This window comes from Primulina huaijiensis, chromosome 3, assembly GCF_012295235.1.
Source record: "Primulina huaijiensis isolate GDHJ02 chromosome 3, ASM1229523v2, whole genome shotgun sequence".
NCBI lineage: Eukaryota > Viridiplantae > Streptophyta > Magnoliopsida > Lamiales > Gesneriaceae > Primulina > Primulina huaijiensis.
The window spans coordinates 2,324,022-2,337,753 of record NC_133308.1 but is presented as its reverse complement, the minus strand read 5'-3'; the positions used below and the strand labels follow the sequence as shown (position 1 = coordinate 2,337,753).

The 13,732-nt window shown below is 36.6% G+C and overlaps 1 protein-coding gene across 1 annotated transcript; it reads right to left on the bottom strand.

Annotated features, from left to right (window-relative positions):
• Positions 1–186: 186 nt before the first annotated feature.
• Positions 187–5,108, bottom strand: LOC140972995 (sorting nexin 2B-like). Its single transcript, XM_073435498.1, has 5 exons — positions 4,046–5,108; positions 3,643–3,852; positions 2,923–3,183; positions 1,329–1,415; positions 187–598 (listed from the first exon to the last, which is right to left on the bottom strand). Exons 1-5 carry the CDS (start codon positions 4,997–4,999, stop codon positions 518–520), a joined length of 1,593 nt encoding a protein of 530 aa, XP_073291599.1. The 5' UTR covers positions 5,000–5,108; the 3' UTR covers positions 187–517.
• Between the last annotated feature and the right edge of the window lie 8,624 nt (positions 5,109–13,732).

Sequence of the window (13,732 nt, the reverse complement as noted above, 5' to 3'; positions counted from 1 at the left end):
TTTTGAGTTATTATAACAAGGATGGAGATTTTGTTTTAACGTGAAATTGAGACTACACCTTTCTTGTACTCTACAAGATTAAAGAAAAGCACAAATTGAATGTATCATAAGAATCTAAGCAGTGAAGAGTGTTATCTGTCGATACAAAATTTATAAACAGAAGTCGGTTAGAAATTGAACTCAATATGATCGCCAAAAAGGCAAAAACATGTATCCGTTTACATAGCAGTTGTGATTTACAGACACTACATACAGTGTTTTTCTTTTTGGGTTTCCACCAAGAACTTGTGAAAGACTCGAATATCTTTTCTATAAGAAAAATGATCTTAATCTCCAACAAAAAACAGATTAAAAAGGATCTTACAGCAACACTATAAGATTTGTAAGGACACGTTAACACGATGTTGTAACCCAAGAAGAATGATTTTGAAGTGCAAAGGTGAGAATTAATAAAGGACTTAAACCTGAGTAAAAAACCAAGGTAAAAAGTTCAAGTTCACTTAATATACAGTTCTTTTTACATCCTCTCTTTAGCGTACATACTCATCTGATTTGCCACTTTGGCCCACTCATTCGCAATTTGTTCTGTGTATGCTACCTGTTTGATCACAACAAAAGGCCGTGCATAAGGGATAGTAAAGTAATATCAAAATGAGATGCACACATAATAGTATATAACACTTGTGCAAAATGCATTCGACAAGCTGGCACAAGCAAATAACAAACTGTTCAAACACATTCACAAGAAGCAATTTTACAACTTATGTTTTTCTCCATAAATATAGATGAAGCTCTACTTTAAGTTTTTAACTAACTCTATCATCACTTGTACTTTTTGCATATGCAGCATTCCATTTAAATAAGAAGACAAATAATTATCTGCGCCAATTGGAGAAGGATTCACTTTTAACAAATAATTCAAGTATTGCATTTTTCCTTATGTGACAGCATCTTCCGTCATATTTCATTATTATGTTAAGTTTCATAACAAGAACTCAAGTAGTGAATAGAAAATAAAGGGAATGGGAGATGCTCCACCAGGCATACAAGATGTAAAAGTGTTTTACATGCCTAGTATGCACTTAATTGACCCTTGCCATTTGCCACATAGAATGTGACAATGCAAGATCGATCCTACCTAACTACATTAACAAAAGCCATTTAGTTCTTACTAAGACAGATATCAGCACAACTCATTAGGAACGAATCAAATTTTGCATTCACAATACTAAGCTCCTGGTCAAATCTCAAGCCATGAAAATTGAAGCTTTCTTCCCAAGCATTTACCCAGCACCAGTAATTACTTTCCAGGAAGTGTAAGTACCTACCTGGGTAGTGACAAATCCTGTTAGCATTTTAATGAAGTCAGCCTGTCTTTCTTCGTCGAGCCTTTGGATTTCGCTCCTATTATTTTCCTGTAACCACCCAATCTTTAAGCATATAAAGGAAAGACAAGCAAGAAGAGTGTGCCGATAAACACTCAGAAACAAGAGAGGGAAATTTGTTTCATACATAAGATTCTTCCCAGTTACCAAATGTCACCAGCAGTAACTAAATAATCTCAGTATTTTGTATGTGGTTATTAAAGTTTTGAATCTCAAGGCATCAAACAAGCACAAACTTAAAACAACACAATTTTCCACTATCATTTCTATCAGACCCATTTAGTGCGAAGCTATAATTAGGCACCACAAAAAACATAACCTTAGCAAAAAAAATTAGTTGGGAATGTAGAATGATGCAGTAGCACATTACTAAATAACATTCAGCAACAACAATAACTAAGAAAATGGTGAGAGATTATAAATTTTACCTTTCTCTTCAATTGAATCACTTATATATCAAATAACATAAGATAAATTTCCACTTTTATGCACCGGGGGTGGAGCACCTTTCTATGTTTGGATAGTGAGATAAATGGAGTATAGAAAAGCCATAGAAGTCAAGAACCTCGTAATTTTTATAAATGGGAATTGATGAAAAAAGATACATAATGTGACACAATCAAGTGAGATAGGTGAGGAAATGTTCCCAATAGTTTACAAGTATTTAGAATTGGTGAAAAAAGAAACTCTCTCACATGGATTCCTTTATTAAACCCAAAAGACTTGACAACTAATCTTTCAAAACAAACTCTGTGCACACTCTCCCCGAATCTGCATGAGTAAGATGACTTCGATTAGTAAACCAGACCCACCCACGGAGGAAAATACCAAGTCTGTAAAATCAAAATCAAGTCTTTGACTTGGATATGATACAAGTCCGATTCTGGAAATTCAACCAATTTATCATCTATTTGTCAATCTCCTGACAAAAGGAAAGAGAAAGCAAAACTGCAATTTATCAGGTAATGGAATTTATTTGATCAAATTTCAATCTCCAAGGCAAATCATTGGGAAGAAAAACACTTAAGTTTACAACTATCATCTAAGTATTACCCATGATTTCTTTTACAAATGTTCAAGTTGTGGAAAGGATCCAAACATGTTGCCAGCAATGGAAAATATTATATAGCAATAGCGACATGTTAACATAATTTACTGATAAATTTTAGCCCATCGCTCAAAATAATCAAACAAAGGAGACAGCGATACATTTGATCAGTATGTAGATTGAAGACAAGTAATCACAAGAATTCCATAAAGAATCAGTTATTGGACAAATATATTGAGCTTTCCTGCATGATCAAAAATCTATTTTCATACAGTAAAAGCAAAAGGCTACTCGAAGTGCGCCATGAGTTTAGTAACTGACTCTAAAATGATGGGTAAAAACTCAATGCACGTGAATATCTAAAATACTCCAAAAATGGGCGCTTCATTCTAATATTTCAGAATAAAACAGCCTACCAAATTTGCAAGAAATTGTATCTACTAGTACTCTTGTTCACAGTCTGCCAAGCCATGCTTTAAGTATGTGTACCTTAATCCGTTCGTATTCTCTGATAGCACGACTTTTAGCAGCATCTGTGACTTTAATGGCATTATTTAGCTCTTGTAATTTAAGGATCCTAGATTTGTCAGTGCCAAACAATATAGATGATGCAGTTTCAAGTTTTTCTGTTCTCGAGCGCAAGGAATGCAATTCAGACACAAGTGTTTGCAATGTCAATAGTGCACTAGAACGGTCAGAGAATGCATTGTGCACAGCGAACATCAAGCCCATGTATTCTTGCAACGTTTCCTGCAATACTTACAGAGGAAGGGGTACTTATCATAAAATAGACGAAAGGAAAATTATGCTTTTCTATGTCTTAACCCATGAAAATCGATATGTACATTTAATTCAACATTTTAATTTTTTGATAAACCAATATTTTTTTATTGTCACTTAAGTGGAATTACACATGTATAAACAAGTCCGAGGATAAATTATAGTAAGAAGACAAGGATCTAACTTCCAAGGAATAAATCACCAAATTATTAATAAAGAAGTGACATAAATTGAGTGAGACAATTAGGATGTTATTTGGTAAAAAATCCATTCAATCGGCCAGAACAAGATCTACAACAATCACTCCCAAGTCTCACATTCAAGATTACACTGGGTTTCTGCAATTTGATTAATCCACTAAAACTATTAATTCCCAACAAGGCACAAACTTGTGACAAAGCTTATCCGAAACAAGAATTCAGCAATTACCAAATGCTTCACGATCTGTGAATTAAGTTCGCGGTACAATCTGCTAGATTTGATGGCTGTAGTGGCAACATTTTTTACGTCAGCAGCCATCGTTCTTTGAGTATTCAGTTCGGCGTGTTCGCTCTCGAATTTAGTTATTTTGATCAAAGATAGGCCTAATTCTCCCATTGTATCCCCTATATCTTGCTGTGCTTGGACCAGTGATTCAGCCTACCACATCATAAAGCAGAAATATTCATCACAGAGAAATATCGTGGACAAACGTATATAAAACAGCAGTCAATGCAGATACATATAGTAAATTTTTCATAACGTTATCAACCTTAAAAAAATGCAGATATGTAAATTCACATTTCACATGCAAATAAAATCTTAACTGAAAAGATTTAGAATTTCAACTAGCCTGTTTCGATGCGTTTGAAAGTTGCTGCTCAAGTCCCAGTAACTTCTCTTTCTTCTCCAAGAACTCCTCGTCATCCTCCTCCAAAGGAGACCTCGAATTACCCCAATCATTGACAACAGATTGTTTCAACTCCTTGAAAAACCTTAGCAAATCCTTCCCCTTTTTAGCAGGCTGCACCACCTCCTCAGGTTCAATCACACTAGTAGACTCCCCAAGCAGCTGCTTCACTCTCGACGCCACATCGATGCTTGTGGGCAGTGGCATTTTACCCTGTACAGTCAAAAAAACCCTCAACTCGTCGCACTTTCTAATAACGGGATGTCTTGCCAGCCACTTTAAGTATTTCTCCAATTCAACTCTCCTCTGCTCCACAAACTCATGTTTTTGCATTACCTGACTTTCCACTACACTTTTGTCGGGCCGAGGCGGAATAAAAAGCCCTCGGTAAACCTCGCTCAACCGATCTGACAGCGTCACCACGTCTTTAAACCTCCTCCGCACGCAAAAATCCGAACCTCGGTAATCTAAAATATCCGTTTTCGTGGTGATTAGATAGGTGACATAAGTATTGCCACCCGGAACAATCGAACTGGAAGATTCGACCTCCTTTTGTGGACTCGAGACCGTGATTTTCAGACACTCCGAGCTGGAAGATTGAGATCTAGGAGAAACCGTCGATTCCTCCTCGAGCGTGCCATTGCCATTGGATTCCGAGAAACCGTCGCGAAAGGGTCTGGATATGACGTCAGCGCACGAAGGAGATTCCAGTGGTGAACCCCGAGGGGTCAGGAGCAGGGGATCGTAAACGCCGGCGGCGGTGGCAGTGGAAGTCGGTGGAAGAAGGGGGTGTTCGACGGCGGGGGAGGAGGATGAGAGGGTGGTCATTGCGCTGCGGTAGCTGGAGAAGGATTTGGAGGTGGAAACGTCATCGTTGGTGGGATAGATGTCTTCCATGTTGTGTTTCAGTATTTCTTCTTCTCCAGGGCCCGGACGGAGATGGTGGTTCCGGTCAGTCCCGCCACTGCTAAAATCCTAAATTAATTTTCATATTTACATGGCGTCATGTGTATGTATATGTATGTATAGGTTTTTTTAATTAAATAAAAAAAAATTTAATACACGGTTTTTTGTCCTCCAAATTTTTATTTTTTTTTCTTAATACACAATTTTTTTAACCCAAAAAAAAAAAAAAAAAAAAAACTCTTGCTGGAAGGCAACGAGTGAAGTATAACACTCATTTTTTATTTTTCTTGTTAGTTGTTTTTTCTTAAAGGAATGTAAATTGGTCCATGATATTTAATATGATAGACATTAATGATAATTAAATATATAAAAATAAAACAAAAATAAAAATTATAATCGAAATTAAATAAAATGATATATTCAATGTAGACACTCAAATGTAGTTTATATTTTCAAATGTTATCAAATTCAAAATTGAATTTTAAAAAAATTTAAAAGACTTCGCATTTAATTACACATTTGTTTTCAAATATATTAATGTGGTATATGAATATAATAATAAATATTTTTTATAACAATTTTTTAGTTAGAACTTTCTAAATATGCCAAAAATTCTGTTTTTTTTTTTATATAGATATATAGATTATTCATTGAATTATTTAATGAATTCTTAGGTTAATCATGTCTCACTAAAGAATCTTTGATTTTGTCAAATGTGGATGGAAGGAATGATCATGAGAAAATTGATAAGTATGTTCAACATGAGAACTTAAATCAAGAGACTTGCTCTGATGATCCGACAAAGTGGGATAACATTGATAAAAAAAAATTGGTTTTTGTTCAATTTGAAGAGGTTACGTGCAGAAGATAAAGCCTTGTTGAGGTCTTGTAGATTCTTCAAAATTTTCTGACTCATAAGAATTGTTTTAATATTAATGTGCATGATGATCTATTTATAGTCTCGACGTTCTTGAAATGCTAGTGATTAAGATAAGCAAAATTGACAATTGATATAGTAAATTACTTGAAGAAAACTGATGAATGTTTCTCAAATGCTCACATTGCTTATAAAATCTTGTTGATTTTCTCGCTTACAACAGCAAATGTAGAACGCAGTTTCTCAAAGTTAAAAGGTCATCAAAACTTTTATCCAATCAACCACGTCACAAGAAATATTGAATGGATTGACTGTGTTATTGATCGAGAAAGAAATTACTGAACAACTTGATTATACAGATTTGATTAATATTTCTAGCTCTAAAACTGTAAGGTGTGTTGTTTTTTAATGATTAATTTTGACATATTTGGTCTTTTTATTCGTTTAAGTTTCTTATATTGTTTTTTATATATTGATTTAATTCAAAAAAGTTGTTATACAACTAAAAGAATATGAACACATGTTATGATTGAGTATTTTTTTAAAAAGTTAGATTCATGCCCAAAAATTATTAGGATCATCCATGCGCTATTGGATGCAACAATGCCAAACGCCAGTGTGATGACTGAACCATTGAGTCATATGCAGCATGCAAGATAAGCATGTTCATTGTGAGGCCCATTTACTCTAACGACAAATAATGATCAAACAATAATGGTTTGATTTAAACTGCAGCGGAAAAAAGGTTTAAAATACTTTAAAACGGACCTCAGGGCCTAGAAAAATTTCGACATGACCTTCCCATAAGTAGGATATCCCGAAAACTCAAGCAGCATTTTATATCAAAATATACTCCAACTAGAGTCATTAAAACAAAACCAAAGTCGACAACCTATAGCCGCACTGGTCAGGACTAAACAGAATTTAAAACTTACCAAATACTCGCCAGATCATACGAACCACAGAATCGACTCAGAACATCATTCAAACAACCAAATATCACTACAAATACACGGGGCATCTCCCCGGCAAATAAACTACAATACAAGACTGAAACAAACTCAAGACATACATATAGACTAACTGGAAAACTCCACTGACAGAACCAAACAATCCAACCTCAATCCCGAGCTCCACTGGCGGAACCTCGGCCTGATGCTGCAAAACGACTCGGGAGATCTACCATGGTGCCCAATAGCAACCACAGCAGCCCTCCCAGTAAACAACTGAGGTTAGGATTCTGTTATGAAACAGTTCAACAATAACAACAATAATCATAAATCATGCATAATCATATAATAAATGTAATATGCAATGCATGAAATGCTCAACAAATAATCGGGATAACAGGAGTCAACAAACGGTACGATAACAACTGGAATAATGCTCGAGCAACAACACAGGGGAGCTACATCGTCATGCAGCTAAACCGCCCTGCCAAGTATGCGAGGTATGCCAAGTTGTGCTGAATAACAACCATGACTCGGCCTCCATACAGCTGATACGGTATAACAGGATGGCACAACAGAACAACTAGATGACACAATCCCAGCGCTCAGCTCAAAAGGCTGCACTAACCACGAGATTGTTCAATCATATCTACGGTCTCATGTGTATAGGCCTATCAGCCACACAATGATCCCGAGATAAACAACGGTGCCAGATAACAACGGATATCAACAATGGGCTAACAAGAACGATAAGGCTCAACATGAATGTCATAACTGTATGCCCGATGCTAAATGCCAATAATATGTCATAATAATAAACATAGATCACAACGAAGGCATTTAACAATTTACAACAGTCAACAAGTCATAAACGTGATCCGTGTAACACAGAATGACAATTAAACATAATTTATGTTTTACCGTCGTATGTTACCGAGCTGTAACATACCTATACCGATTGATAACGACAACAAGCTCAACTTTGATCTCCTCGGCCTAACAATAAGATGATATAACAAGTCGAGTAAATTTCCAATTCAATAGAATATTTCCAAATTTCAGCTTGTACCAATACTAAGTTTTAAGGTCAAAACTTAACCAGAATATACTTATCATACATGGTTGGAATCCTAACTTAAAAACCCATATTTCATCATAAGATGTCAACAAGAAATTCAATCATCTTGACATGGATAAACATCCACAACCAGAATCTAGAAAACTGAATTCTGTTACAGTTTCAGATTCGGCACCTATGACCATAAAATTCATATCTAATTCATTTTTGATCCAAATCAATATCCGCCAATTGGAAATGAAAGATAATCAATTATCTAAGTTTCTCCAGTTGAAACCATCTTCAGAATCTCAGTAGATTATTCTCAAAATTTTCAAGAACACACTGCTACTTCCGAATTCGCGGACAGAATATCATACACTGAGCAGTTCCAGAAAAACAAGCATAACTTGCTCAATTCTTAATGGAATTTAACGAATCTTATATCATTACGAAGACAACGCATATCTCTACAACTTTTTTTTTTAACCAAAAACCCAGAATCCAAGTGCAAACATGCCATAAACCCGAATTACAGTAGGTGTTGTACACAGCTCCAACACAGAATTCCATTTTGACACATTTTGGTAGAAAAATCATATCAAATCCGTTTCTTATTAAAATTCAATGACTCTAGTGGCTATAAACAGAAAACTTAAACCACTACAAAGTTTATTTAGGTCATTTCTACAAATTCAAACTACAAAAAGCGCAGCAACCCAAAAACTCTCACCCAAAACTGGAAGAATTCGCGCAGAAACAGAGCACCCGAACAACAGCTTCGATCTACCCGAATCCTTGCTCAAACTTCGCGATTTTTGACTTGAATCGAAGCCTATGATGTTAAGAAGACACCCCTTTAGACCGATTGAGATTTGGACGCCGGACGGAGGAGATATCGCCACTTTCCCGCAGCTGCTCCAAGGATTGCGAAAATTTGGGTTTGGGGAAGTTTCTTTCTTTTCTTTTACCTTTACTTACTTCTCTCTCATCAAGGTAAGTGGTGTATATGTATATGTATATATTGTGTATTTGGTTACTAAAATAGTAACTCAAGCCCATCTATCCCGGTCTGTATTTATTTTGTTCTCGTGTGTTATTTAAACTCTATATGTATTTTATATCATTAAATTCTCCGATATTCTAAAATACATATTTTTAACACACTTATTGAATTTATTTGGCATAAATAATTATTTTAATTTACAACTCAATAATTATTCTAATTATGCCAAAATTACCGGATAATTAATTACATGGCATTACATTCATCAAACCCATGCTATTGAATCCGTTAAGTGGTTATCTAATGAATTTAAAGGAACAAAACTGGTGGATCCATTTGCAATTAGTGAGTAGAAGAAGCAATTTCTAATGAAAACTTTCCTGAATTTAGGTTCACAAGCAGGGGACTGCCATTAGTAGATCTGTAGATCATGTTAATTTTAGCAACTATTTTGATTAGTGAATTGGATAATATGTTTAAATTTGATGGTGAAATCAAAATTCCGACCAATGATTGGCTTATTGTGTGTGCTGACGACAATGATGATATGATGTGATTCAACCTAGGGTTTCGAAAATGAGAAGGTGACTAAGAGTATCTGAAACTTTAAGGGGACAAACTTTTTCCATTAGATTTTAACATCAACATGATGAGAGAAACGAATTTGGAAAACATTACAAAACATTAAGGACAAATTTGGCGGCTCGAAAATAAGATGAACCATTTTGAGAAAAAACAACTTGTGTCTATCTGTTTTTGTTTCGAGATATTGCTTGTGTGAAATATTATTGAAAAATAAAATTTTATGCTTGGTTTATTTTTCGAAAATTGATTATTTATACTAGATTTGGAAATATAATTGTGTTTGTTTGACAAAATGATTTTATAACATAGGTGATACTACAATATCAATGATACCGTATGATACCCCCGGAATGGAGAGGGGTCCGGTCCACTCTCGGTAGCCCAAAAAAGAGAGAGCCCACTCAGACCGACCTCCCGGATTCACATTCTCGTCGATCAGTGAGATGGCCGACCTCCACCGCCGACCTCACATGCCGACCTCCAAGAACGAAGTCGAGCCGACCTCCCGTAGGGTGCTTTCACGACGATTAGGAATGCTTTGGCCGACCTCCCACGCCGAGCTCCAAGGCCGAGCTCCCAAGAGTCCCGATCCGACCTCCCGTGTAGTGTGATCGCGCCGAGTTGACATGTTTTGGCCGACCTCCCGAGCCGAGCTCCCCAGGGATTAAGATGATAGGCAGACTCATGACTATGATAACTCTTGCCTAGACACCAACAGATGGCCCACAAAAATCTAACCAAATCTAGAAGATATGATCAAATCTTTCACAGGATCTAAACCAAATCTTGCAAGATTCTGAGGATCTAAATCTACCAAAATCAGGACTTTATTGTTCTCCTATAAATATCAGGTTTCGTTCACTATTTATTCATTCATATATTCACTCGCTTTACACACAGTACTCTCTCAGTTTTCTATTCTCTGACTTGAGCGTCGGAGGGGCTACGCCGGAACAACCTTCCGGCCCCCTTCTAACGTTCTTGTTCGTGTTGCCAGATTTCGAAGGTCCAATCCGAGCTCCCCAAGTGAAGATTCGACCTCCCAGCCACCGGTCAAAGGTTTGATCCGAGCTCTTTAAGCGAGGATCCGACCTCCCAGTTATCATCACCGATTTTAGCAACATCAATTGGCGTCGTCTGTGGGAAATACTGAGCAAAGATATAGACATATCGGAATGCAAAAGAAAATTGGGTGGAAGAGCTCCCAAGCGTGCTATGATCGTACATGACCACTCTGAAGCGGGGGAACACCTTTCATCTTGGTTTATGGAAATTAAGCAGTGCTTCCAGCAAATATTGGCGAAGAGACCTCTAGAGTAATATGCTATGATGAGCAAAACAATGAGAGGCGAGCAGCAAACTTAGACTTCTTTGAAGAAAAGAGAGAGGCCGCAGCCATAAGAATTGTTCAGATAAGCTTCCAGGTTGGAGACCTAGTTTGGAAGAACATTCAAGATGTTGATATTGGAAAGCTAGATCCAAGATGGGAAGGACCGTTCAAGGTGGTAGAGAAGCTCAGCTCGGGTGCCTATTACTTAGTAGATGTGGCAGGGAAGAAATTGAAGAGGCCATGAAATGCTTATCACCTCCGCAAATATTATACTTAGATATTATTATACCTTTAATTTCTTTTATTCTGTCAGTTACTTTTGTAGTAAGGACCTAAGGTTTTAATGTTATATGCATTTATGTTGATAAAATTACACGTTTTTATTATATATTATTGAAGGAAAGGGTTTTCACTCAATCTCAGTTCAGGAGCCTCAGAGCTCACCTCATCTTGGACACGCCAAGTTTATAAGGGTTTTCACCCTAAGTCAGTTCAGGAGCCCGGAGCTCACCTCATCTTGGTCACGCCAATTTTATCAGTGTTTTCACCCTAAGTCAGTTCAGGAGCCCAGAGCTCACCTCATCTTGGTTATGCCAAGTTTACAAGGGTTTTCACCCGATGTCAGTTCAGGAGCCCAGCGCTCACCTCATCTTGGTCACGCCAAGTTTATAAGGGTTTTCACCCTAAGTCACTTCAGGAGCCCAGAGCTTACCTCATCTTGGTTACGCCAAGTTTACAAGAGTTTTCACCCGATGTCAATTCAGGAGCCCAGAGCTCACCTCATCTTGGTTACGCCAAGTTTACAAGGGTTTTCACTCGATGTCAGTTCAGTAGCCCAGAGCTCACCTCATCTTGGTTACGCCAAGTTTACCATGGTTTTCACCCGATGTCAGTTCAGTAGCCCAGAGCTCACCTCATCTTGGTCACGCCAAGTTTACAAGGGTTTTCACCCTAAGTCAGTTCAGGAGCCCAGAGCTCACCTCATCTTGGTTACGCCAAGTTTACAATGGTTTTCACCCGATGTCAGTTCAGTAGCCCAGAGCTCACATCATCTTGGTCACGCCAAGTTTACAAGGGTTTTCACTCCAACGCAGTTCAGGAGCCTCAGAGCTCACCTCATCGTGGCTATACCGAGTTTTTAAGGGCCCTTACCCGATCTCTGCTCAAGAGCTCCACAGATCATCTCGGCTTGGTTAGGGCCAGTTCACAAGGAATTTATTTATGCTGACCTCAGCTCGACAGGAACTTATTCACTCGGTTGATATTTGGATAAGTTTTGGGCCGAGCTCTTGGCCGACCTCCCTCTGGATGACCTCTTGGGGTTATTATTTCATGAAATGTTGGGCCGAGCTCCCAGCCGATCTCCCTCAGGATGACCTCTTGGGGTTATTATTTTATGAAGTGTTGTGCCGACCTCCCTCGAGATGACCTCCTATCAAGTTTTGGGCCGAGCTCCCATAGCCCGGCCGACCTCTCTATGGATGACCTTCTCGGGTTATTATTTTATGAAGTGTTGGGCCGAGCTCTCGGCCGACCTCCTTCGAGATGACATCCACGGGTTATTATTTTATGAAATGTTGGGCCGAGCTCCCAGTCGATCTCCCTCGAGATGACCTCCTCGGGTTATTATTTTATCAAGTTTTGGGCCGAGCTCCCATAGCCCGGCCGACCTCTCTCAGGATGACTTCTTCGGGTTATTATCTATCAAGTGTTGGGCCGAGCTCCCATGGCCTTGCTGACCTCACTCAGCGCAGCCTTACAAGGTCAATATTTTACTGTTTGGGCCGATCTCCCATGGCCTGGCCGGCCTCACCCAGCGGGAGCACATCGAGTAGTTATTGAGAATAAGCGTCTGCAACTTTTTGATACGTATTGGGTAAACTTCTGGACTAACGTAATAGTCAGCAAACTATGTTAACTAGGTAAACTAAAAAAGAAAATCATGCGTGACAGAATCGTAAAAAAAAATGTTAGTAGGAGGAATTGATGTGGAAATCTCTGACCATAAAACTAACTTGTGGTCACATATTTTAATGAGCACCTTCATAAAATAAAATCATATGATACATGTTTTTAATGTTAAAACAATTGATGTAGAGAATGATATATAAAAAAAACCCGATTAAGAGATTGAAATAAAAATACAATAAAAACTAGTATGTCGTATCCTTATTGGATCGAAGGAATATTTTAAAATTTTAAAATAAAATTAAGTAATTAGATAAATCAAATATTATATTAATATATCATCTTTTAAAATATATAAACTTTTTTTTATTTTTTTTACATAGATTAAAAAATATAATTGGAAATAAAATATTTACAAGAAACTTCTATTATATTCTTGTTGAATTAATTGAGACAATAGCTGTATGTTTTCAAGTTTGATAAAACAAAAAAATTTATTAAATATATACATTGGATTATATATTTGAAATAACCGAAAAAACGAAATTTATGTAATTTAGACAAAAATAATAATAATAATATCCTAAAAAATAAAATACCAATCTTATGCCACTGTATATAAATAATCTGTATGATCTTTTATTACAACCATTTTGTAAATTTGCTATTTGGTTTCAATCAAGTTTATAAATCTCATATTGCTCGATCTCAATTGCTAAATTATTATACGACTCTCATAAATTTTGATAATTGTCGTTTTTTTTTTTATCGAAATCTATAATATATAACTAACTGTATACTATTTTCATTAAAAAAAACAGATATTATCATATTCGAAAATAAATTATAAAATTATTGGTATTCCACGAACTAATTATAAAAAAATCTTTAAAAAAAAGTTAGTAATTAAAAAAATTTTAATCAAATATATATTATTTTTAAAAGACAACGGTGTATTTGAATAAAAAGAATTCAAAAAACGAAATTTGACGGAGAATCTAACAAAATGGA